Source organism: Tamandua tetradactyla, chromosome 6 (assembly GCF_023851605.1).
Source record: "Tamandua tetradactyla isolate mTamTet1 chromosome 6, mTamTet1.pri, whole genome shotgun sequence".
NCBI lineage: Eukaryota > Metazoa > Chordata > Mammalia > Pilosa > Myrmecophagidae > Tamandua > Tamandua tetradactyla.
Genome location: NC_135332.1, coordinates 22,059,055 through 22,083,338, shown reverse-complemented (window position 1 = coordinate 22,083,338; position 24,284 = coordinate 22,059,055). Strand labels below are relative to the sequence as shown.

Below are 24,284 nucleotides of genomic sequence, written 5' to 3'. Positions count from 1 at the left end.
AAGCCCAGGCAGCAGAACAGCATGTGGGGACTGTTATCATTTTATAAGAATGTATCATGTTCCAGGGGAAAAACAGATTTCAAAATGGAAAACTTCAAGGAATTCCAATTTCGTGTTTTAAAAAACACCTCCAAAATGCTAACAAGAGGTCAACTTTGGGCCATGTGATTATAGGGGTTGATTTGTTTTTGTTTTCTCTTTAAATTTGTCTACAGCTTTGAAATTTTGTACAATAAACCTTGTTGAAAGAAAAACCACAGAAGTTTCTCTGTTAACTGTGACAGCTTCACTAAGCTGTAAACTCCTCGAGAGCAGAAACATACTGTTCAAGGTTGCCTCTCCCTGGGACTGATGAAATGCCTGGTATGGAAAAAAAATGTCTATTTGTCCAACAAAGATTTGCCTACTTTTTGCCAAGCACTGTCCTAGGCACTAGGAATGCAGCAGGGGACACGGACACAGGGCTTACACTAGTGCCCAAGAGTGTATATGGGGAGTAGGGGGAGGTAAGGGGACAAGCAGAATGGCAAGAAAAAGGTACAGCCTCTCCTGGGCAGGGCCTCTCCCTCCTGAGGAGTCTAAGCCCCCAACACCCTGCTTGTTGCACTGATAGGGCCCCCAGCATTTAGCCTGGGTGGTTGGATAGTTGTCTCCCACTCTGCCCCAAAGGCAGGAGTTCCTTGAGAACAGGACCCAGAGATGGTCCAGTGCCCTACAGCACACAACAGCTCTTCCAAAATGCTTATTGCCTGAGTACACAGGTCAATCGCTGGCCAAACTGCAGCAACAAACACACCTGAGGTTACGGACTACTAGGTTAGGTAAGTAGGGTTTGGACCTCAGAATCCCGGAGACTCCTTGGGGAGCCAGGAATCAGACACACCTCCTACCCACCCAACTGGACCTACTGAGGCAGTGGCCTTGTCCGTCCCTGGAACAGGGGTTGGAGGAGCCTCTGGGGGTGGCTGAGCCAATGAAGGAACCGGGCTCTTTGGAGTATAGCTTTCTACACAGCTGGGCTCTGCCTGTGGCTCCACGAAGAGGTCCAAGCTGGGGGAGCCGATGGGGACCTCACACACGGGGATGTCCCTAGCAGGAATGGAGATTTGGAGGTAGACTTGTGGCACCTAGTGTGACAAGGCTGTCACAAGAAAGAGAATAAGCAGACACACACTGTGGGGCTCCAGAAAGCAAATCAGTGGCCAAATAGATGCAGGGCAGTGCCCCTTTGAAGGAAGAACATTCTAGATGAAGATCTAGATGAAGATGAAGGCTGCTTCAGGAGGTAACGAGTAGCCCGTGCAGGAGGTAAGCAAGCAGTCTGACCACCTGTTAAGAAATGTGCAGAGAAGCTAAAGGCCTGTGGAGGGAGCGGGGCTGCAGCACCCCTGAGGCCCCTTCAAACTCTAGAACTCTGCAGAGCTCACACAGTGCTAAGCTAGAGGCACTGTCCTCTCCTGGGAGAGACTTAGCCAGTATCTGATAGGCTCCTGGCCAGGTAGGCCAGTCCCTCCTACACCCTTTGGCTTCCAGGGGGCTCACACCCTCTTTGCAGCAGGACCTGCCACCCCCATCTCCAGCTCCCAGACAAGTCCAAGGAACAGTCCAGGAGCAAGGGTCTGACTAGGGCACCAAAGGCTTTTTGTGAGAAAGAGGAAGTGGTCCTATCACCTCAGGCCAGAGGACAGAAGCAAGAGGGGCCTCGGCTGCCTGGCTCTCAGCACTTCCTGGCAGCACAGCTCCCTAGTCTCCAACCACCTCCCCTTGACCACAAGCAGGTAGCGGCCCTGCCTCCCTCCACCCCCTTCCCTGCCAGCTGTCACCACCTCTCAGCATTCCCCCTGCTGCCCCTCTCAGAGGAGGAAAGAGGACAGATGTCCCCAACCCCTGGAAGACCCCTCCCCAAACCCCAGCTCATCAGCTCCTAACAGGGTTAGAAGATGGAGACTCCTTTGGGGGTCCTTGTCCCCAGAGGCCCCTCTGCCACTCCCTGAGAGGCTGAACTCACCCTCTAAAGCCAGGGTCCCCTACCTGCCTCCGAAGGGCCTGACTCTGCCTCCTGGTCAGCTTGGCAATTGTGTCCACCATCCTGCCCCCTCTGAACTGCTGGGCAGGAGCCCTGGGAAGGTCTGAGGCGTGGAGCCAAGGGGCACAACCCCAGGGCTGGACAGGGTGACAGGGAAACAAGAAGTTGTCTCAAGATGGTGGGAGGCTGAGCCGCCAGCCCATTTCCTGTCAGGGCTGCGGAAGTGCCGCCTGAGACAGAGGTGGCGGGTGGAGTTGGGGTGCTTCAGGTCAGGGGTATTTTTGTGCTTCCTGAGAAACCACACTGGCTGCCCCCGCTTCAGTGTTCGGGTCACCACCCCCAAGACGAGTTCTGCCCAGCCACAGAGCAGGCTGTGGCACAGCTGACCCACATGTGGATGGGGGGAGCTCTGCACTGGGGAGGGTGGGTGGGAAACACAGCTGGGTCCCTGGGGCCTGAGCTGACAGCCCCTTGGCCTGGCCTGGAGTAGTTCCTGAGCAGAAAGAGGACAGTGAGCAGGCCTGGCCACCGCCTCCCCTAAGGCCCAGGGGGGAAGCGATGGGGAAGAGGAAGCTTGGGGAGGTGCAGGAGGGGAGGAAGGATCAGGGTGGATGTGGTACTGGAAGGGCAGGCAGCGTCTGTCCCCCGCCAGCCCCACGGAGGTCAGGAGAGCGCGTGTCCACACCACCCTCTGGCCTCCTGACTGCCCGAGCCTGCCGCCTCCAGCCTGGCTTCCCCAGACCTGTGTGCTTACCCACGTGGTGACACAGGCCCATCCCCACCCTGTGTGGCCACCCCCCTCCACCCCCAACACTCCGTGCCTACATATGCCTACCTCCCCCCAGCTGCACGCCGCTGCCTGTTTCCCCAGCTCAGCCCTCCTTCCTGGCCTCTCTTCAATTCAACCCCTCACACAGGTGGGTGGCCAGACCCCGCCATGAGCAGTGGATGCAGCGTCCTGGGGAGAAGCAGTGGCCCCTTCTCCAAGCCCCAGGTGCCAGGTAGCACCCTGTCCACCCACCTGCCGGCTCAAACTTTCTTGCACCCACCGTGGGCTCATGATGGGATACCGGCATGGTGTGGATTTGGGCTGGGAAACATTGAGCAAGTCTGGGGTCCCAGGCCCTATACTCTGCCTTCAAAAGCTTAGGGTCACTGCCTCCCGCCCCTGTACCCTGACTCAGCAGCTCAGAGCCCCAGGCACAGCCTAATCCTCACCCCCCACACCCCCTCCCACCACCAAAGGGAGAGAGCAGGAGAGAAAGAGGCCTGAAGCCCTCATACCATCACACATGTGACACATCACGCTGCCCCGAGGGACAGCGACCTGGACATGCTCATACACAATGACAAATCACCAAGAGAGACTGAGCCAGGCACAGGAGACAGGAACAGCCTTGGTAAATTCCTGAGCAGCCAGGAGCTCCTAGCCAACAGGGGGAGCTGGGGGTGTGGGAGCGGGTGGGCATGGGGATTTGGCCCTTAGCACCACCCTGACAGTCGGATAGGGGAGCAGGGTCTCCCTCAGGCAGAGACCAGGGGTGACATGAGGGCTGGGGCCAGAACCCGCAGCCAGCAGCTCACTCCTTCCCTTCCGTAGCAGGGGCTTGCCCCCATGGCTGGGGCCTCCCAACGGACTCTGCCTGCAGGGTGCTGGGGAGGGACCACAGCCCCAGGCCTGGCCTCCCCGTTTGGGCTTCCCTCCCCAAGGGAGAGGGGGTGAAGATCTGGGGTCCTCCTCTCCTGTGCCCTCACCCCCTTCTCTCCAAAACCTGCCGCAGGAAGCCTTGAGGCAGGGGCAAGTGCAATAGGAAAATTCTATCAGCTTCTGGCCCAAAGGCAAAAGAAATGCCCCAAAGCAGCACCTCAGCCCAGGAGCCGGCTCTGGGGGCTGATGCCGAGACAAGATGTCCGTTTGTGGCCTCCCGGAGCCTGGCTGGGCTGGGGTGGGGAGGGGCGAGTGGGAATGAGTTGTGACCTTTGCCTCAAGGAGCTCAGCCCTGAACACAAGACAGGACTGGTTCTGGCCCGTCCTTCCTCCGACCTCCCTGAGGACCGAGACCAGGCCTCTCTCTCTCCAGCCCTGCCTAGCCCAGGGCCACCCGTCCACCACAGGGCACAGGGAACATGGCAGGACCTGCCGCAGGGTCCTGGAAGCCTCAGAATCCTGGGGACCCATGCCTGGCCCAGCTCCCTGAGACTCTGAAGTAACTGGCTTGGGCTGGGGCCTGGGCAAGGAATATTTTAAGGCGCCTCAGGTGACTGTGACATGTGGCCCAATGCAGGCACCTGGGGTCAGTGGTAATCTCGCCACCTGGGTGTAGCATGAGATTCTGAACACAGACATTTGAGCTGAGACTCTTCTCTTGGGTTTGGGACAGAAGGAAAGGAAAAGAATAGAGCACGAGTTCTGGGTTCTTGTGTAGACTCTGTTCCCAGCTTCTCACCAGGCAACCCCTGTATCTTGGGGCCCCCATTCCTTTATCCATGGAATGGGGCTATCTGTCTGTCCCCACTCACAGGGCTGGTTTCTGTGAAAGAGTCGAGTGGGGCCCTGTGTTCCCACACCCATGGGGGACACGGAGAAGCAAGCACGGCTCTACTTCTGCTTTCGAGTTTCGACTGGGCACCTGCGACGCCAGATTCCGTCCCCAGCCTCTGGGTGACTTCATGGGGCTGCCTGCTGGGCCTGCACCTCAAGGTGGGGTGGGGTCTGGCATGGGGCCCGTTTCCCAGCTCACACCCTCTGTGCTTCTGCATAAGGCTGGCAGAGACCCAGGAGGCCTGCTGACGACAAGAGGAGCTGGACATGGTCTGTCGAGGACCCTCGGGGCCAGTGAAGGTCACGGTTGTGAGCCAACCCAGGGAGGTGGGAAATGTGACCAGGGTGCGGCCACCTTCCGCCTATGCCCTCCAGCGTATCTGCACCACCATTCCTGCACCCGACACTTAGGAGGGACACAGGATCCTCCTGGCCAAGTCCACACACTCCCAACCTGGGCCCCAGGGGGCCCCACTGCCTCTTGCCTCCTCACCTCAATCTCCAACCCCTCCCTCCTGACTGCTTTTGTCTCTTTGGCATTCAACACCCTCAAGTTCTCTCCATCTTAAAAAGCTAAAGTTCTCCTCCGGAGTCAGCTCTGCACCCCCTTTACTCTCTCCCCCTCTTCCCTTTTCAGAGCCAGCTCGTGGAAGGACTGCATGCGCCCACGTTCTCTCCATCTTCAGGCTCCCAGCTCACAACCTCCTCGATGACAAATTCAACACCCACTTTCCACCCTTTATTGCCTGACTTCTCGCCAGTATTTAGGCCTCAGAATCTTCTGGGTTTTCCTTCTCCTTCTCTGCTCTTCGGGCCCAGGCTCCATTCTCTGCTCACCTCCAGTGCTTGGTGTCTTGTCTTTATTCCTCACCTTGCCCCCTGGAAAAGCACACCCAGTCCTGTGGTTTCCACAACCAGCTCTATGTTAACAACTCACACGCCTGCCTCTGGGCTCATATGTCAACTGTCCGCCTTAAGTTCCCACCTGCACATCCGGTGCACACCTCAAAAGCTACATGAACAAAACCGAATATACCTGCTTGCTGCCCAGATTCATTCCTCCTTCTCTCCATCTCAGTGTCTCTGTTGCTCAAGCAGAGACCTGGAGCCATCCTTGCCTCCTCTTGCTTCCCTGGCATCTCCTGTCGCTGAGCCCAGATGATTCGACCTCCCTGAACTGTGACCAGGTCACAGCTAACACAGGGATAAGAGGAACACAGGAAGCAAACAGGCAACTCTGGAGCAGACATTGTACAGGACAGCTGGTCTGGTTTCTTTAACAAGTCAGTGTCCCGGCTGAAGAAAAGGGTGGGAGGTTTAGCAGAGATTTAAGAGACTGCTAAATGCAATGCATCGTCCTTGCCTGGATCCTGGCTCAAACAGACCAGCTGTGAGGGACACATTTTAGGACAGTTAGGGAAATTTGACCGTGGTTTGAGTTTTAGATATTAAGAGATTAACATTAATTATATCTATGTATATACAATAATGATATGGTGATTATGGAGGAAAATGTCATTCTTTCAGAGATGCATGTTGAAGTTCTAGGGGTGAAATATGATGATATCCAATTGATCATTCCTCAAGACAACGAAAAAGATAAAACAAACAAGAGAAGTGTTACTTGTTAAATATAAGTTATGGGTGTAACTTTATTCATTTTAATATTCTTTTTACTTTTCAATGAGTTTGAAATTTTTCATGATAAAAAGTGAAAACGAAATTCCCTTGAAATATTTTTCATTACCCTCCAGACTCATCATTAGAATCATATGAGTTGTTCGTTACTGCTCCTCTGGAAACAGACTTGCTTTTCCAGCCTGGCCCCCAACCCTCAACCCATCCTCATAGGCAACATGATTTCTTGCCCTTTAAGTTCAGGCCTGAGGCTGGGGATTGTGGCAACATGGCAGCTTAAAACATATCCTGCTTCCTTTCTTCTCCAAATGCAACCCCCTTCGGGCCCTAGCAGAGCAGGGTTGGGGTAGTGGGTGGGCAAGGCCTGGCTGGCCCAGGGAAGAGCATCTGAGGCAGAGACCGGAACCTGGCACCCCTGGGGCAGACTGTGCCCACCATGGGGCTCTAGGGGAGAAGGCAGGAGGGCTCTTGTACCAGACCCCCTGTCCCCAGGAGCTGAGGGACAACCAAACAGGTGGGCAAGAAACTGTCCACCCTTAAGGCTGGAAAAGCCAAGAAGGAAAGGACAGGGCCATGAGCATATGAGGTGTACTTCCTGCTAGGCTGGCCTTCCCGCAGGCCTACCGACAGAGGCCACCCGCACCCACCCCCCAGCGGGTTACTCCAACAGCTCAACTCAAGCCCCTGTGAACAAAGACATATAAATTCCACCCCTGTGTCTGGAGGGAAGCTGCAAAAACAGGCAAACAGGCTGCTATTAGACCCCAACACAGCTAGGAGCCAGTATGTGCTAAAGACGTCATCACCAATCCTGGGGGACAGATGAACTGGTCCATAAAAGGTGATGGGACACTGTTCATTGGGATAAACCCCACAGGATTAAAGGTTTAAATATAAAAATAATAATAATAAGCCATAAAACTACTCAAAGAAGAAAATTGGAGCAAAATTCTATACGTCATAAAAGTTCTTTGTTAACAAAGACTCAAATCTAAATAAAATAAAGGATTGGTATAGTTGATTATGTAGCTGTATTTTAAGAATCTTTTGTGGCCAAGTCACACCACTGGCAAAGTCAAAAGGCAAACTGAAGGAAAATTAAAATTCATATGATAGACAAAGAGCTACTTTCCCTAATACAGAAAAAGCTCCTAGAAATCAACAGGAAAGACCAGTAACCCAAAAGACAAATGCACAAAGCATATGGCAGCCCATTCATGGAAAAAGAAAAGCAAACAGCTCACAAATACATGAAAGATGCTCGCCCTCACTGGAAAGAGAAATGTAAAATAGGTTTTACACTTGAAAATAGGTTTTACTATCATAAAAATTGGCATAAAACAAAAGTTTGAGATCACTCAGTTGGCAATGGTCTGGGGAAATAGAAACGCTTGTTTGTGTCGGTGGGAAAGCAAAGTGATAAAAGTCCCCTGGATGGCAATTTGGCAATACCTACTAAATATCTATCATCTGTCCTTTGATCCAGAAATCTTACTTCCGGGTTTATTCTCCATTTACTTACACATGTACAAAAGGTGATTCACTACAGCACTGTTTGGAATAGCAAAAGATGGGAAACAATCCAAGTGTCCATCAATAGGGACCGGCCAAATGAATCATGATACATCCGTGCAGGGGTATCCTCTATGTACCATCTCCAAAGTACATTGTTAGACCAAAAAGGCAAAAAATAAACAAGGTATAGGACAGTTAATACAGCATGCTATTTTTGTGTAAACAAGACAGAAACTCAAGCAACCAAATATGGAATCACACTAGTTTATTTTTATATAAAGAAATGCTGGAAAGACAGAGAAAGAGTTATCAAAGTGGTAAATTTTGAACTGTTGGTGAACAGGACATGGAAAAAGGAGTGTGTGCCAGATTTTTTTGCTATGTAATTTTTTATTTGTTTAGTTTTTTTGCTATATAATTTTTATATGGTTTTGATTTTTTAACCATATTACCTAGCTGAAAAAAAATTCAGAACAAGATAGAGCTACTGGAAAATACAACTGTAACTTGAACAAAAAGAATCCTTAGGGATACTCAAGGAAAGCACCAAAAAAAAAAAAAAAGGATTGGGATTGCTTTAGAACTTAAAACATTACATGAATTAAAGGTGGAGATATTCACTCTTCAGATTCAATTTGGGGACTGGAAGATCAAGCGCAAGAAATATTTCAGACCTCAGAACAAAAATACGTACATTAAGATAGAAATAAAGAGGGAAAAGCTAAGAAGCTCACGGGATCCACTCCGGAGACCTAACATGCAAATGATTAGGATTCCAAAAGGAGAAAAAGTGAAAGAAACAATGATTAGTAAAAATAGACCGACAGGGTTCTGTGATTCCTGATGGGAGTGCTATGAAAAGGAATACCCAGGTAGGCAGAGTCTATAGAAAATGTGTTTGATTAGGAACTCACAGGAAAGGGGCATGGTGGGGGGACAGGCAGGAAATGCCACTAATGAAAGGGTTGAGGGTACAACAGATTAATGGGGTGGGGTGGGGGGAACAGGAACTGCTGGCAGCCTGATTAAACCAGGGGGGAAAAAAAGAAAGAAAAAAGAAACCAAAAAGTAAAAATCAATAAATGTAAAATAAGCTGAAAGTAATAAAACCTATTACTGTATATCAGTTGTTAAACTAAGTATGAACAGACTGAATTCTCCCATTAAAAGACAAAAGTTGGCTGGGGTGAAAAACATAGTAATAAGATATATATATGAAATATATTTCCATGTTGAAAATAAAAGGATTCTTAGAGACAGAAGGCAAGTGCCATAAAACAAAATAATCAACTAAAATAATAAAATGAAAAGCAAGAGTGGTTACATTAATTACAAACAAGGTGGGATTTAAGGTTAAAAATGCTGAATAGAATAAAAATGATACAGAGGCACAATTTTTGATGATAAAACAGTCAAAATCTGTATGCTCCTGATAACACTGTAGTTAAATATAAAAAGCAAAAGCTATTAAAATTACAAGAAGGACTTTATCGACATAAAATTTGAGTGGGAGACTCACTATAACTCTAGCAGAATAAGTATAAAAGACAAGAAGACACAAAGAAAAAACCCAAGTTTCAATAATATTATCAATAAACTTAAAATGATACATATGGAATCTTACAAACTTTAAACAAAAAAAAATAATTTTCCTATAGGTCTATGAAAAACTTAAAAAAATCATTTGCTTGACTGCAGGGAAATCCATAAGAAACTTTAAAAGTGAAGATTTTACAAAGCTAGAGAAAATGAATGCTTTCCTGATAAAATACAAAATTCCCAGAATGAATTAGAGAGGTGCTGGAAAACTTTCAAAGACTAATTATCAGTGATGAGAAAAAATCTGCTACCAAAAAGGCACCAGGTCCAGACGATTTCACGGGAGGCTGAACTGTAGGAATATTTTGGATTTGCCCTCTGACATCACTGTCCTCCTCAGGGAGGTATTTCCAGATTCCCCTTTTCCCAGTCATCATCTTGAGAGGAGGTCTGCTCCAACCTACACCTCCACAGCACCTTGCTGATGCTTCCACCACTCCACATCAGTACTGTCAGTTTGCCTGACAATCTCTCCTCCTGGAGAATAAGCTACCTGAGGGCAGGGACCATGCCTTGTTTTTCATTACCTCCCCAGAGTTCAAGAGCACCTGGTATTCACTGAGTAAAATCAAAGAACTGAGTTAAGTGTAAAAACAGGAAACACAATAGTCAGTCCAAGGTAGAGCCCCTATATCTGAAAAACTCCCCAATACAGAATCATGAGGAAACAGAATGGATGGGAAAAAAAACAAAGGCTAATTAGAGTGAAATTTCCTCCATTATCCAAGTATTTGTAATTGTGTTAAGCAATTTATTTTATTTTTGTAAGTGCGTTAAGCATATATATATTTTTCTTTTGGGGGGGGGTGAATGGTCTGGGAATCGAACCAGATGAAAGGTGAGCATTCTACCACTGAACCACCAGTGCACCCATAATATTGAATCTACGGTGTTTTTTTTTTTTCATGGGCAGGCACCAGAAATCAAACCTGGGTCTCCAGTATGGCAGGCAAGAACTCTGCCTGTTGAGCCACTGTGGTCTGCCCCGTGTTAAGCTATTTTTAAAGGGGGAAAATAGTCATTCATGTTCAAACAAAGCTGAGGAGCACTCGATGTGTAGATAAGGAAGAAAGATGGCTGAGAGATTCTGCTTCTCTTGGGCCCAAGTCTGTCCAGCTTCAGGACAGACACTGAGGTCTAGAAAGGGGCCCCTGACCCACCCCCTTTCATGCCTCCCAGAGGCCCCCCAAGTCGAGGGATAGGAAGGATGCAGACTGAAGCCCACAGGAGCCCAGAGCTGGTCTGGGAGAGAGGGTCTCACGGGCCTTGGCCAACTCTGAAATCCCCGCAATGCCAAGAAGGCCTCAATTTGGAAACAGAGCTTCTGGAATCTTAGTAAGAGACTCTGGGTCCCAGGGCCCCAGTACCTACCCCCCACACCCCACAACAACCAACAGCAATAGTTCCTTCACTCCCCCAGCACAGACCCAGCTGCAAAGCTCCCCAACACCCTGGCGTGGGACCCTAACCACACCCTGATCACTAGACCGTCCCAGACTCTCCCATGCCCCAGGCCCTGGCTCTGGTCGTGCTGGCATTCTTTACTGACCATTCGCCCCCTCCCGCCACGAGACACAAACAGCTCCAGGAAGGGCAGACAAAACAGGTCTGGAGTGAGGCTGACTGCAGGGGCTGCCTCAGGAAGGAAGTGGGAAGGAAGGTGGGCTAGTCTTGGCCCCTGGCTGGAGGCCGGCGCCGCAGGGAGGGGCCAAGGGGTGGAGAAGGAGGCCCACGCTCAAGGAAGGTGGCCAGAGGTCGCCTCCCGGCCTGCAGAGGAGGGAGTTGCTCAGTGGCCAGGGAGGTGGGGTGAGGGTGGGAGGGGAATACCCAAGAACCGGCTCTTCACAAGCCAAGCCATAGGCTGGGCAGGCGGGCTCCTGGGTCAGCCTGGGCCCCTGGTGAGTCATGGGGAGGGTAAGGTCAGGGCAGATGTGAAGGAAACCAGCTGGGCCACCCCTGGGCACTGACAGAGCTGGAAGCATGGGGATTGGGAGGAGGGAGTATGAGCAAGGGGATCCACTGAACCTTCAACCTGGTCTCAGCACCCCTGCTTTTACTAACCCCTTTCCCAGAAGGCTTCTGGTGGGTCTGTACCGAGGCAAGTTAATTTATCTCAATCCTAGCCGCCTCGGGCCGCCGTTGGAGTCTATCCCAGGAAGTGGGTGCCAGGCCTGGGATATCCAGAGAGGAGGGAGGGGGTACCTTACAGGGGGAAGCCACCTGGTGGTTTTCAGATGCGTGCAGGGAAGGAGGGGGTGGGGATGGGGATTGGAAGAGAGAGTGAGAAAACTGCCTTGGCCCACCCCCTGCTCCTCCAGGGGCCCCAATTTCAGGCGACACGGGTCACTCACAGTTCCCAGGAACGAGGGCCCTGGGGCTCCTTTCAGTCCCACTCAGCCGGCTCTGGCTCCTGAGGAAGCCACCACCTTGGAGTTTCCCTTGCTCAGGTAAGGAGCCTCCTTGGCTGCTTGCATAAGAAGTTGTGGCGGCCCCAGGCTGTAACTCTTTCCTCCCTGTGGCCAATGCCCTGTTGGCAGGGCGGGATCCAGTCCAGATCCTGGTGGCCTGGCCCTTTTCGTGCTGGAGGCCAGGGGGCGGGGATGGTAGCCACACCCTAAGTCCTGAGCATGGACGGCCCCTCACCCAGGGTTGGGACTCCCAGCCACGTGGGAGGAGTCAGAGGCCCGTGTACTGCACCTGCTTTTGCCTGGCTTCCCTGGGCTTCTTGAGCTGCCTCCTCTAGGAAGCCCTCCCAGCTTACCTCCCTCTCTCCTCCATCTCTCCTTCCTTGAAATATTTGCTTCTGCCTTCTCCTAGGATGTCTAATTCTCTGGTTAAACCCTCAGCTGCAGATAGCGAGATCAAGGTTTGGAATTCACGTCTCCTCCCCACCAAAGGCCTGGACACATAAAGGGCGTTCAGGAAAGCGAGCACTTATTCACCTTAAGCTTATATCATCCTCCCTGAGAGAACATAGTGATCAAGCCTGGAGGCCACCCAGCTAATACTATGCCTGCTGGCCAGAGTGGTGTGGCTAGAGATCTAGGCTTAGGGTTGGGAGGCCTGGACTGAGCTGAATGTAAACACCTCCTGGCTGTGTGGCCTTGGGCCAGTCACCAAACCTCTCTGAATCCTGTTTGCACTCGGGTCACATAGCAGTACCTATGCCTTTCTGCTGAGTTGCTGGGAGGATGGCCTCGTGTGCCAGCCTCTGAGTGAGAGCCCACAGGCCCCTGAGGCCCTTTGGGCCAGAGACTAAGTTGTGTCTTACCATACTTTGCATCCCCAGGGTCCAGCTAGGTGACAAGTACATGCCAGGAGAACCTGATATATCCGCTGTGTGAATAATGAACGTCAAAGCTGTAAAATGTGGTTCACAGTAGAGGCTCATCTCTTCTGGGGAACCCCAGCCTCCAAGATTGGCCAGCCCTGTCCCTGAGCCGATGATGTGGCAGCGGGACCCGTAGTTCACAGGCTCCCTTCTCAGCAGCCCTCCATGCTGCCTGGCCTCTCCCATTGCCCAGTGGTCCATCGACTGGACACTGTCCCCACCCTCCTCCAGTCCTCATCCCACCCTTTCTGATGACCTGTGCCACCTCCATGCTCTGAGGAAGCAAGACTCTGTCTACTCTGTTCTAGCCCTTCCCTCACCCCCTGCTCCCCTGGGATCCCACTCATCAATTCCCTCTTCCCCACCTCCAGCCTCCTCCACCTACTGGCTCCTGCCCAACCACTTAGGCTCTGTGAGTCTCCATCCGGGGACTCTACTCCCTTTCTGGCAGTGACCCCACAGTTTCTCCTTCCCGGTCAACCCTCCGACAATGGCCTACCCTTGGATCTATATCTGCAGCCTCACTCCCGCCTGGCCCCCCGCCCCTGCCTTCAGCAATTCCCTTGACCAGTTCCTGATAGGTGGCTGCTGACCTTTTGGTGGCACTTCAGATAAATGTTTCAAGGCCCTTGTCTAACGTGACTTCCTGTAACCTTATTTCTTCTGGACACTTCTCCTCAGCCCCTGGGCCCCGCACTCACCTGCTTTTCCTCCTTGTTCCCTGGCTCTTCCTCCCTCTCTGCTCCTCTTTCCTCCCTTTGTCTGTCCAAATGCTGTCTCAGGCACTCCTGTTCCCACTGCACTCTCTCTCCTCATCCACAGCTCCACCATCTCACACCAAAGGCCTGCTCCTCAGCAGCAAACCCACCCACCCCTCCACCTGCCTCCTGGGCCCAGCATAGTGGCAGGGGGTGCCATCTCCACCCCCATCCCCACCCCCAGCGTGGCAGCTCCTCCGTACACAGCTCCACTGCCCAGGTGCGCACACTAGGGAGTTAGAGCTTATCCCGATTTCCCTCCACCCCCTTTTCCATTGGTCACCAGGTCCTATACCCCACATGCGCAGAAAGCCATGAAGCACCCTGGCCATTCGCACAGTTCCAGCCGTGGGGGTCTTTTCTCGATCGCCCTCCTTTCTTGGCTAAAAGCCTTCCAGTGGCTGCAGGTTAAGTCCAAATTCCTGGCCAAGGCACAAAAGGTCCAGCTTGTGGCCACACCACCCACTTCTGTCCCCTTGTCCTTCCCCACGCGGGTACCCCAGGCTCCAGCTGTATATTGGTGGGGGGCTGCAGGCCCTAGACGTGCCTTCACCCATGCTCCCCTATACCCTGAATCTGGCTCCATCCAGACGGCTTGTGCCAAGCTGGACGGAGCCACCAGCCCTTCCTGCAGCGTCCCCTCCCAGAGAGCCAGCTCCCAAACGCTGTGACTGTGCCTCCAGCGGCTCTGGATGCCCAGGATCACCCAGGGCTTGGCAGGTGCTCAATGAATACATACTTAATGAATGAGTGAATGGACCAGGAAGAGTAGAGGGGAAGGGGAGGACCTCATTCTCCTGCCTCCTCTAAGAAGAAAACAAGCAAGCTCACCTTTCAGGAAATTCCTTCTCTAAATGCTACAGGAAAAAAACTAAGAGCAGGGGTGGGGTTTCCTGACTGGGAAGAACCAACTCCAAGGACCAGGGGTTTGTTGAGGATGGAGTGGCAGGGAGATTCCCAGCTTACACGTGAGTAAAAGCCTGTCCTCCTCAAAGAATGAAAAATAAAAAATAAACAAATTTAAAAAAGCCTGTCCCAGGCAGTGTGTGTTATTACATCCATTATACAGGAGAGGAAACAGGGGCTGATGATGTTTCAGAGAATGCGGGCCACCAGTGGGACCAGGCTCTCCGCCCAATACCCAAGTATTGGAAGACATCCCAGTTGTTCTCTGTGCCAGGACCGCTCCCACCATCCCTTGTGGGTGGTTCCCCTCTCCCAACACACCTCTGCAATGTGGGAACCAGCGGGAGCCTGGGGAAAGTAGAGCAAAGATACCACTGGGCAGCACCCGGGGCAGCCAGGTTATTATCTTCTCAGGAGGTGCCTGGATCTAGGGGTCTTCCCCACCTTCCTCCTTGGTCCTAGGCGCTGGACGGATGTGCCTTGGGCGGACCCGCAGAGCCCCGGCTCATGGGTAAGGGGGCCGCCACTACTCGCCCACAAACATTCTATGCACATGCGCTGGGTCCCCAGATCCCGCAGCACTGTGCACCTCCCAGGGTGAGACAGACCCCGGAATGCCGGCGTCCCCCATCTGTCCCAGAGAAGCGACCAGGGGCTCCCAGCAGTGGGGAGTTGCTCTCCATCCTGACCACAAGGGGGCGGGCTGCCCTCGTCAGAAACCCAAGTGAAGGCGGCGCAGACCCAGAGGAAAGGACCGGCTGCCGGCGGGAACCGAGCCCTGGAGGACAGCCTACCACGTGCCAAGCGCCCCCACGCGCCCGATCGCAGTTAAGGCTCTCAACAACCCTAACACGTAGGGACCATTCTGCGTTGACACACGAGGACACTGAAGCTGGGGGACTTAAGTGGCTTGACAGCAGCTGGCAAGAGGCACAGCAGGCAAATTCTGGTCTCTGTGGCCCCAAAACCTGAAATTTTTAACCTATAATGAGACAGAAAGACCGGACAACCCGCAGACAGGGACGGGGCTCCATTCATCTGGGCATCCCGGACTCAGTCCTCCTGGTGGGTGGCAGGCATCAATGTTTGTCATATCAAGTACAAAGAAAAAAAATCAGCGACCCACAAGCTTCAGGACTCTCTAAAGAATAAAATGAGACCCTGAGAGGGGAAGTGAGCCGCCCCAAATTACACCACTGGTGGGAGATGGCAGAACCGGGACTGGTCATCTTTTTGTTGTTATTGTTCCCAGGCTGCCTCTTCCTGAAAGGTTTCTAAAGTTCGGACCTCAGGGCAGCCCGCAAGATTCTGGGGATGTAAAAGTGTTTTTTAAAAAGTGCTTTGTTTTCGGTTTCCAAAATTAACATAACTGAAATCTCAAGAAAAAAAAAACAACCCTTAACATAACCAGACTGAAAACAAAGAGATCACTTTTTTTTTTTTTTTACAAGGAACTGTAATGTTGGAAGCAAAAAAGGAAACAGACCCATGACTTTCATATCCATCCTCTCATCTGATTCCCAGCTTCCCCCTCCAAACTCCTGGGAGAAAGGCAAGCAGGTAGGGTGGCCGCAGGCTCACGGCCCCTTCTGCCTTGCCCAGGTGCTTTTCGGAATACAGAACGGTTGCAGTTTAGAAAGGTAAGAAAGTACACATACCTACTTTATATGTCAACACGCTCCACCTGGGCTTGGGGCAGCCCCCTGTAATCAAGCTCATATGCATTTCTTCAGCAAAGCATGGATATTCAAGGTAATTGGGATAAATAAAGAATATTGGCTTCGCTGCAGTTCAGATTTTGCCACCGAGTTACCAAAAAAAAAAAAAAAAACGTTTGGGTTTTGAGTTGTGGCATTTCGGAATTGCGGGTAAGGGACTGCGGGCCTGTATCCTACTCGACTTCGTGGTTAAGCAAACGAGGCTCGTTTCCCTGCGTGCGGAACTCGTCCAAAGTCGGCGGCCAGTGCTGGGGCACGTGGAGCAGGTCGCCCAGTTGCGGCTCCTCGCACCCGGCTCTGCGCAAGCGCGGCCCCGGGTTCCCTCCCCGCCGCGTACCTGCTCCCGACGTTCCTCCCGCGGCGGGCCACGCACGTCCTGGATGGCCTCGTAGATGTTCTCGGAGTCGCTGCACGTCAGCGGCCGTGGGTACACCCAGGAGCCCGCCACACTGCCCGCCTTGAAGCGTCCCGCGCTCCCGAGGAGGCCGGCAGGGGGTGCGGCGGCGGCACGGGCCAGGTCGTCCAGGGACTGCGCGGGCCTCACGGGCGCGGCGGGCCGCACATAGAGGCAGGCGGGCAGGCCGGGCGCCAGGCTGCGGCGCTGGGCCGGGGTTCTGCGCCGCCCCGGGCCGCCCAGGGAGCCGGCGCGGCCTCGGAGGTCGGCGAGGGCGCCGTCGGGGCCCGCGGGCGCCGGCGCGCTCACGAAGCGGTAGTCGTAGCCGAGCGGCTCGGGAGTGGCCGGGCCCGGGTGCGGCGCGGGCGGCGGATGGACGGCGGGGTCGCCGAGCGCGGGCAGCTCGCGCACGTACTGCGCCGGCAGGTAGAAGGGGCGACCGCCGGGCTCGCGCCGCACGTGCCACCAGTGCTCGGTGCTGCGGCGCAGCAGCCGGTAGCGCTCATTGGGCTGGATGGCGACACGGCGCCCGTCCTTGCCCGTGTACTCGAAGGGGTGTTCCACCAGCACGTACACGTCCCCCTCGACGTCCGCCGCCATCGCGGCCGCGGCGCTTCCCTGCGGGCGACAAGGAAGGAGGCAGGGCGGTCAGGGCGGCGGGACCGGGAAGAAAAACACACGGGTGTGGGAGAGGGAGGGAGGGAAGCCTGGGTTCGAGGCCCATCCTCTACTTGGCGTGGAGACTTGGGTTTAAATGTTCCTTCTCTAAAATGGGGACTTGGACAAGATAGTCTCTAAGACTCTCGTTCTTACACTCAGTGATGGAATAACGATAATTATTCTTCTGTGACATTGATTATGAGATTTGGGCCTTACTTTAGTTGGGGATTAATTCTGGTCCAATTTTACTGCCAGGGAAGCCTTGGCTGAAAGAGATGGGGTGATTGTCCGAGATAAGGTCGACACCTCATCTGCTTAAAAGTTGACTAGGCCTCAGTTTCCCAGTCTATGAAGTGGGAGAATAGCCCATTTCCCGTCCCCCCGCCTCCAGCCCGGAGGGAATCTGCGGACGTTCCCACCGCGTCCCCTTATGCCAGGTGTCTGCGTGACGGGCCCGCGGGGTAAGGGTTCCGGCGCTGGCTCTGGGGCTGGCGCCTGCCCCGCTTAGTCCCAGGGCCGTGACAACTCCTAAGGCCGAAGAACCGGTTCTCTCAGTTTTTCCTTCCTTTCCCGACAGCTCCGCGGCAGATGTGAAGCCCGAGCGCGGCCCGCCCAGACCGGCCATCACCGCCCCCTGCTCTCCAGCTCCCGCCTCGGTCCCGCGAGGGAGGCTAGGCCCTCGCGGCCTGGCCACCTGCCCTGTGATCCCTACATTGCCCCATGAAAGTGAACCCTACAGAATGCACTCAGCGACAGTGATTACCCATGCGATGTCCCCAGAGCCCCCCAACGCCGGAGGATCACCACAACCTCCCCTCCCCAGGCCTGCTCAGCCCGGCTCCTGGTGTGTCCGGGGAAAGGGGCAGCGCCTAAATATCAATCTGCCTATGTCCCCCACCAAGCGATGGGTCGGGGTCCTCGGTGTCCTCACCGGCAGGGGTCCTCCAGGCCTTTACACTGACCACGCCTCCTGCCTCACAAAGGTGGCTCTGGACCAGAAGCCGGCAGCCTGGTCTCTTGCTGAGGTTGAGGGGCCGCAAGAATAGGTTCGGGAGGAGGGCACATAGCTCACCCTCTCTACTCTTTCTAAAGCGTTCCTGGGCCCCGGAGGCGAGGTCAGTGAGCTGCAGAGAGCGAGCCAGTAAACTGCAGTGGGCAGCCAGGTCACATCCCCTCTCCTCCCCTGCCCCGGGGCCCCTGGCCCCCTCGCGCACTCACGTTGGCTGGGCGGGCCTCGCGAAGCCCATAGGCTGGGTGGGCGGAGCCGGCGGTGCAGGTTAGGCCCCTGCCATCTCCCTGGGCGGGGCTTCCGAGGGCGAGGCTGGCGAGATCTCCTGGGTTTTAAGAGCTGGGAGGGCAGAAAAGAGGGAGAGGAACGCTCAGTAGGGACCCGGCTGCCTTTAGTTCTTAAAGCAGCTGTGCCAAGGAGGGGCGAGGAGGAGCCTGAATGCTGCTGCCTGGGCCCGTGGGAGCATTGGGGGCGGAGCATGAGTCAAGAGGAGACCAGGGAAGTCAGGGTCCCGCCCCTCCCCCTTCCAGTGCAGGGCTTACTGCTCCCGAGTCTGCGCCCCGCGGGTCCGCCGCTCTGGGAATGCCCCGCCGGGGCTCCATATCCTGCTCGGGCTTTCGCAACCTGCCTGAGGCCATTTGCACCCCGAATCGCCAACTACAAGCCCTTTCCAACCGTGTTGCTGGCACTACCCGCGCCGGGCTCACTTCCACCCTCCCCAGATTCTTTCTGGGGAGCCCGGCCGGGCCTGAAAAAACACCGAGAGGGGCTCCCACGGCTGGGGGGCCACAAAGGCGCAGTATCCTGGGCTGATCGGGGAGAGGATCCGGCCTCGGCTCCCTCCCGACCCTGGGAGAGCGAAGAAGAGGAGGGCTGGGGAGGGGGTGGGGTGGGGCGAGCAGAAAGAATCCGCGGAGTGCAAGGATTGACCCGTCTTCAGAAGGTTCCTTGCGTCCGCTGCCCCAGCGATTCGAGTCACAGCGGCGCCAGAGCCCGAACGGAGGGCAGACCATTGCCTCCTCTCTTCCCGCCGGTGGGATCCGGCCCGCGCAACTTCGAGCCCCGAGCGGTGCAAAGGGGAGCAGGGAGAGGAGCGGGCGCGCGATCCTCCCGGGTGAGAACCCATCACCTGCGCCTCCACCCCCGCCCCCGTGTCCCCTCCGCCGGAACTCGTCACCTCCCGCCCAGTCCCGTCCCCGCACCTGGGGGCGCTTTCCCGCCAGCCTCCGGCCTCGCCTCCACTTGTCCCGGCCTGCGCGCGTGAGCTCGGCGTCTGGCGCTCACCCCTCGGCCGCCCGGCTTCCTGTCCAACAATATAGCGAGGGAGGCACCGGCGTAGAGCGCCCGGCAGAACTTCCTCCCGGGCTGGGGCTGGGCTGCGGCTACGAGAGACAATCCCCGGTGTCCCGGCTTCCTGTCCCCTCTGGGCCGGGCCTGCGCCCCAGGAGCGGAGACGCCACCCCTTCCCCCTGCACCTCCCGGGATTCTGACCACACCTGGCTGCCTCCCGGGAGGAGGAGGCTGCAGAACCAGGATGGCAGGACGAGGGGTGCAGGAGGCACCAACTTCTGGCCAGATTTCTCTCCACCCTGGCCGCCTTGATCCTTGTGTGGTAGGGAGGCCCCCATTCTGTTTGTTCTCAGGGTAAGCTCAGAGCAACCCCCTGAAGGCCTGGATTTTCGGTCCAGCTGCAGGACCCTCCACATTGAGGTCTTTTCTGCCTTGTGGGGGAAGTAGCCTCCGAGTCCCTTGACTGGGGCTTGAGCTCACTGAAGATAGACTAGTCCCAGACAGAGTAGACCCCCATACTCAGGCGCCTCAAGGAAGAGTTGTGTGGGCCTCTGGAATGGGTGTTCTGGGAGGAAGGAGCCCCTAACCCAGGCCTTGGCTCCTCCTAACCCCATCTTATGAGGGCTGAGGGTTCAGTGGAAACTGAGTCTAGCCACATTGTTCGCTGAGCTCCCCCACTCCTTGCCTTTGCTCCTGCTAGGCATTGCCCGGGATTGACTCCATATTGTGCCAGATGTCTCAGTGTGTCTAAGGCTGGTGGCACCCAGGGCTCCTCCAGGGTAGGTACATGGCAGAACTCGGCATTCATGTCCCTGATCCTCCCTGTCTCCCACCCCTATGCTTAGAAAACAGCCAGAAGAATCCCTCACACACCCACATGCAAAAGATAAGCCCTTCTCCACCTCCCCAGAGCTACACAACAAGTCAGGCAGGGTGGCAGTGGCTGGCAGTGGTTATGGTCCTGGCCTGGGATCAGGCAGGTCTGTGCCCAGCTAGCTCTGCCACTTGCTGGCCTTGGGACCTTGGGGAGTTTTGCCTTCTCTGTATTTGTTTTCTTTGCTGTAAACTGGATAGTAACATCTACCTGATAGGATTGTTGAGAAGAGTAAAGGCATTCGCACAATGCCTAACATGGTAAATATACCCAATACGTTAGTTATTATCACTACCTTTAGACATGAGCCTTCTCCCTCTTCAGGGTTGGATTGAGGTCTCCAAACCTCCTATCTTCCTTTAGGCAGGAGGGGGAAATACGAGCCCACACAGCATTTTGCTGAGGATACAGGGAACTGAGTCACAGGCCCTGGGCCTGCCTCCCTCCAGCCCTCACAGGTGTCCCCCCATTCCCTCTTTGGGCCTACCACCTACTGCCTCTGAAGGGAGGTTAAGTCCTCCGGGAAGCTGGGATTCATGGAATGGGAAAAGGGTGCTCCCTCTCAGGCCAGAGGGGCTGAGGGAATTTCAAGGACGGTAAGTTCCGGAGCAGTGCCCTGAAAGCTGCGTTCTTCAGGCTCGTTTTCCCTAGAAATTTGTCTGGTTTCCTTCTTCTGTCATGACATTGATGAGCAGTGGTGGGCTTCCTCTTGCAGCGACCCCTGGACTTCTGGAACTTAAGAGAAAGTTAAACAGCCAAGGCCACTCTAAGCCCCACCTAAAACCATGTGTCCTGATTCAGGGGCCCTGCTCACATAGCTTGTCCTTTCTGAATCCCCTCTCCTTGGATAACCAAGTCAGAAATACAGTATTGAGGTTTCACATGTGTCAGGGGTCTCATGTGTCAGGGGTCCTATGCTTTAACATTAAGGTACAGGAAAGACACTGTGGTGAAATTTAAGCCACCAGCTATAGTGGTTATATATGCGTGTATGGGAGTAAACCTGCCCAAAGCCCCTGAAATCCTACTCTACAGGGATTCCTGACTCTTACGAGTGGTGATATAGATGGAACACTGTTTATTTCCCTCTCTGTGCCCACTCCTGGCACAAAAGACCCCTGCCACCTCCCCTGTGCCCAGGTACTGAATAACAGGGAAGGGTGGGCCCAGATAGTAAGGAATGGCCAATGGTTTCCCTCCAGATAGTGTCAATGTTAGGATTCAGAAGCGAGACAAGGGATTAAAAAGATCAGGTCTTTACTGCAAAATTATTCAAAAATCACACAGCAGCAGTTCCTTCAATGCATTGCAAAGCACTCTTCAGGGCCAGAGCCCCACTCACTAGAAACAGTTTATTGCATAAAATAACATTTAAAGAATAGTGTGGGCACTAATGAAGTTCATATCAGCTTTCCACTGGAGGTGAGGGTGGTAGAAGTCAACTCATTTGAAAGCATTAGCAGCTTTTTAGTAATGGGGAGGTCACCCTAATATTAACAGGGTCAGGGGAAGTCCCACCAGTCAAAGTGAGTCCTGTCAGGGCCTCACTTTTGCTGCTTCCTGGGGTTCCTTCTGGAATATACTCATAGGTTCAAGAAAAGAGAGCCAGGCCTGAGTGGGAATGCCCACCCCAGACTGGGCTCCTACCCACTCAGGAACCTGGGGCAATTATGGCTCCAGTCAAGCCATGTTTGTGGTGGGGCTTTAATGCTGGCTATGGGGGTGGGGTTGGGAAAAAGGACCCATTTTCCGACTTAAGAGGCTTTGGTGTTTTGGGCACAGGTTGGCACCAGCTTCCATGATGGAGATGAAGAAACTGTGTGGCAGATTCCTCCCCCTGTGCCACCTGCCTACCGCCTCCTCTATTCTATTGCACAATTTACCCAGCTCCACAAGGCTGGGCAGGTGACTCAGCAGTCAAATCACTCCAAAGGAGAGGTGGGGGTTGGGTCATCTCTTGACAGTGACAGGCAGGACCTCCAGCTGAGGCCTTTAATTGATAGCTGAGTGCAAGTAAGATGGCCAGAGGATTCCAGGGTTGAGAGGAGCCTGCTGGGTCCAGGAAAGGCGGGGAAGGCCTCATGTCCAAATTTCTCCCCAAACTGCAAAGCAATTACCAGCCCCATCTGCCCCTAGACCCCTTCAACAGGCAACCATGCCTCCCAAGTTTCCAATCTCTGGGCATCCTCACCAGGCAAGTCCAGTAAAGCTTTGTGAACAAATGGCTTTGTAAAACTGAGGTTAAGGATCCTGCCACAAGGGTGGCTTTTCCTACATGTCCCTGCACATCTCAGCAGCAGGGCTGGCACTCTTCACAGAACCATGGGGTCAGTTTTTCCCAGTGCAAGGCTGACAGCCATGGTGCCCAAGGCTGGCTCTTTGCCTGAGCTTGCTGCCCTTTCTGTGGGTCCTGCTTATCTCCCTGCCCTGGCAGGGGTCAGTCAGGCAAGGAGTGCATTCCATGAGATTCTGCCCAAGGGGGCCTGAAGTGTCTGCAGCAGCTGCCTACCCATCTGGCTGGCTGGCAGTGGTGGGAGTGGGAGTGAGGGTGTGGGGGTGAGGGGTGGGCAAGATGATGACCCTTCCCTGGAACAAGGAAGACTCAAAGTGCTGACAGTGCTGGTTTCGAGTCATTTCCCCTTCTGTTGGGACCAAGGTCCCTGGCCACAGAAAAGCTGGGTGGGGCTCTGACACCAAGAAAGGTAAGGGGCCTTTCAGGTGAGGAGGGTGGGGACAGGGAGGAAAAGAGAGAGAAGAGGAAGAAGGTGGTGGGTTGACACTGTCATCTGTCCTGCTGATGGGTGGTTTGGAATGCTGCCCACAAGCTGTCAGCAGTGAGCACCCAGCAGGGGCACAGGAAAGGCACCAGATCCAGTTGACAGGCTCTGTCCCTGCAGTGATCTGTCCATCAGTTACCCACCCACCTGCAGGGCAGGTCTCAGCAGCTCCTGCACATCCTGCTTAGGGTAAGAATGCTTGGATTTCTCGGATGACTTGTGTAGCATCAAGAATAAAAATATATTTTCTGTTGAAATAGGAAGGGGAAAAAATCCACTTAAAAAAACTAGTCCTTCTAATCAAGAATACGGAATTGAAAATGTTCCCCAAGTCTCATTTCCACAGTGTTTCACAGATCTAATGGAGGTATGAGTGACAGTGAGGTGAGCTGGGGCCTGATTAGTGCAAAGCCACCCCAGCCCCCTAGGACAGAAGCTGCGTCCCCCACTCCTGAATTAGATGGGTGGTGGGGAGATGGTGAGGCATCATGGGCTTCCCTGCCTTTCTGTTGAGAATTTCGTGCTCTGGTGACATCTGAGTGTCTTCTTGACAAAGAGAGAGACAGTGGCGATACTTTGAATCAGTAGACCGGGCTGATGGGAAACCCAAATGCAATGGCTGAGCTTCACCCTTACCCCTGCAGTCTGTGGGGTGGGAGACAGGAAGCTGGGGTTAAGTGAGACTGTTCTGTTCTTGGTACTTGCGCCGGCGGGCACAGCGGGGGCAGCCCTTCTTCACCACAGCCTGGCAGCTCTGGTGGAAGACTGTCTTGCACTCGCCACACCTGGGGGAGAAAGCAGTGAGTGCTGTTTGTGTCAAATGGGTGGGGGGCCGCCCCCATGGCTTGGGGTTAGCCAGTGTGTGTGACCAGGGCCCATGATGAGATTAGATTAGATTCCACCACCCATGCATGCGTGCAGCACCTCTCTGTTCTAGAACGAAATTTTCTTGAAACAATGCTTACCAGTAAGTCACGTGATGCATTCTGATAATTCTCTAGCCTCTATTTCACTTTTTTAAAATGCTGTTTGAGACTTGTTAAGTTGATTTTTTTTGCCTATGTTTAACAACACTGTAGTTTATAAAACTCAGCTCTAGGCTGGTCAGGTGTTGAATCCTGGCTAGAGGGCACCTACTGAAAAGGAATTAAAGATCCACAAGTTCAGTTTTCCAATCCCATGTGGATTGGAATGAAGGTTTATTGAATTTTTAAATAAATTTTAATAAAAATTTATATTATAAATTT

The 24,284-nt window shown here is 53.8% G+C and overlaps 2 protein-coding genes across 5 annotated transcripts in view; both read right to left on the bottom strand.

The window, feature by feature from the left end:
* ARHGAP27 (Rho GTPase activating protein 27) overlaps nt 1-19,523 on the bottom strand; it is a 38,744-nt gene extending 19,221 nt beyond the window's left edge. For 2 of the 4 annotated variants that reach the window (XM_077164067.1, XM_077164069.1), the window contains exons 1-3: nt 19,299-19,523; nt 18,306-18,435; nt 16,371-17,045 (exon numbers count right to left, since the gene is read on the bottom strand). In XM_077164067.1, the coding sequence (XP_077020182.1) occupies nt 16,371-17,027 (657 nt within the window). In that variant the 5' untranslated portion in view covers nt 17,028-17,045; nt 18,306-18,435; nt 19,299-19,523. Of the gene's footprint in view, nt 1-2,031; nt 2,432-16,370; nt 17,046-18,018; nt 18,238-18,305; nt 18,436-19,298 lie in introns of those variants that run through there. The other 2 variants (XM_077164068.1, XM_077164070.1) reach the window with 2 other exon arrangements.
* A 1,977-nt stretch (nt 19,524-21,500) lies between these two features.
* The window catches only part of PLEKHM1 (pleckstrin homology and RUN domain containing M1), a 146,104-nt gene continuing 143,320 nt past the window's right edge, over nt 21,501-24,284 (bottom strand). The window contains 1 exon segment of the mRNA XM_077164066.1: nt 21,501-23,822. Within this exon segment, the coding sequence (XP_077020181.1) occupies nt 23,711-23,822 (112 nt within the window). The 3' untranslated portion in view covers nt 21,501-23,710.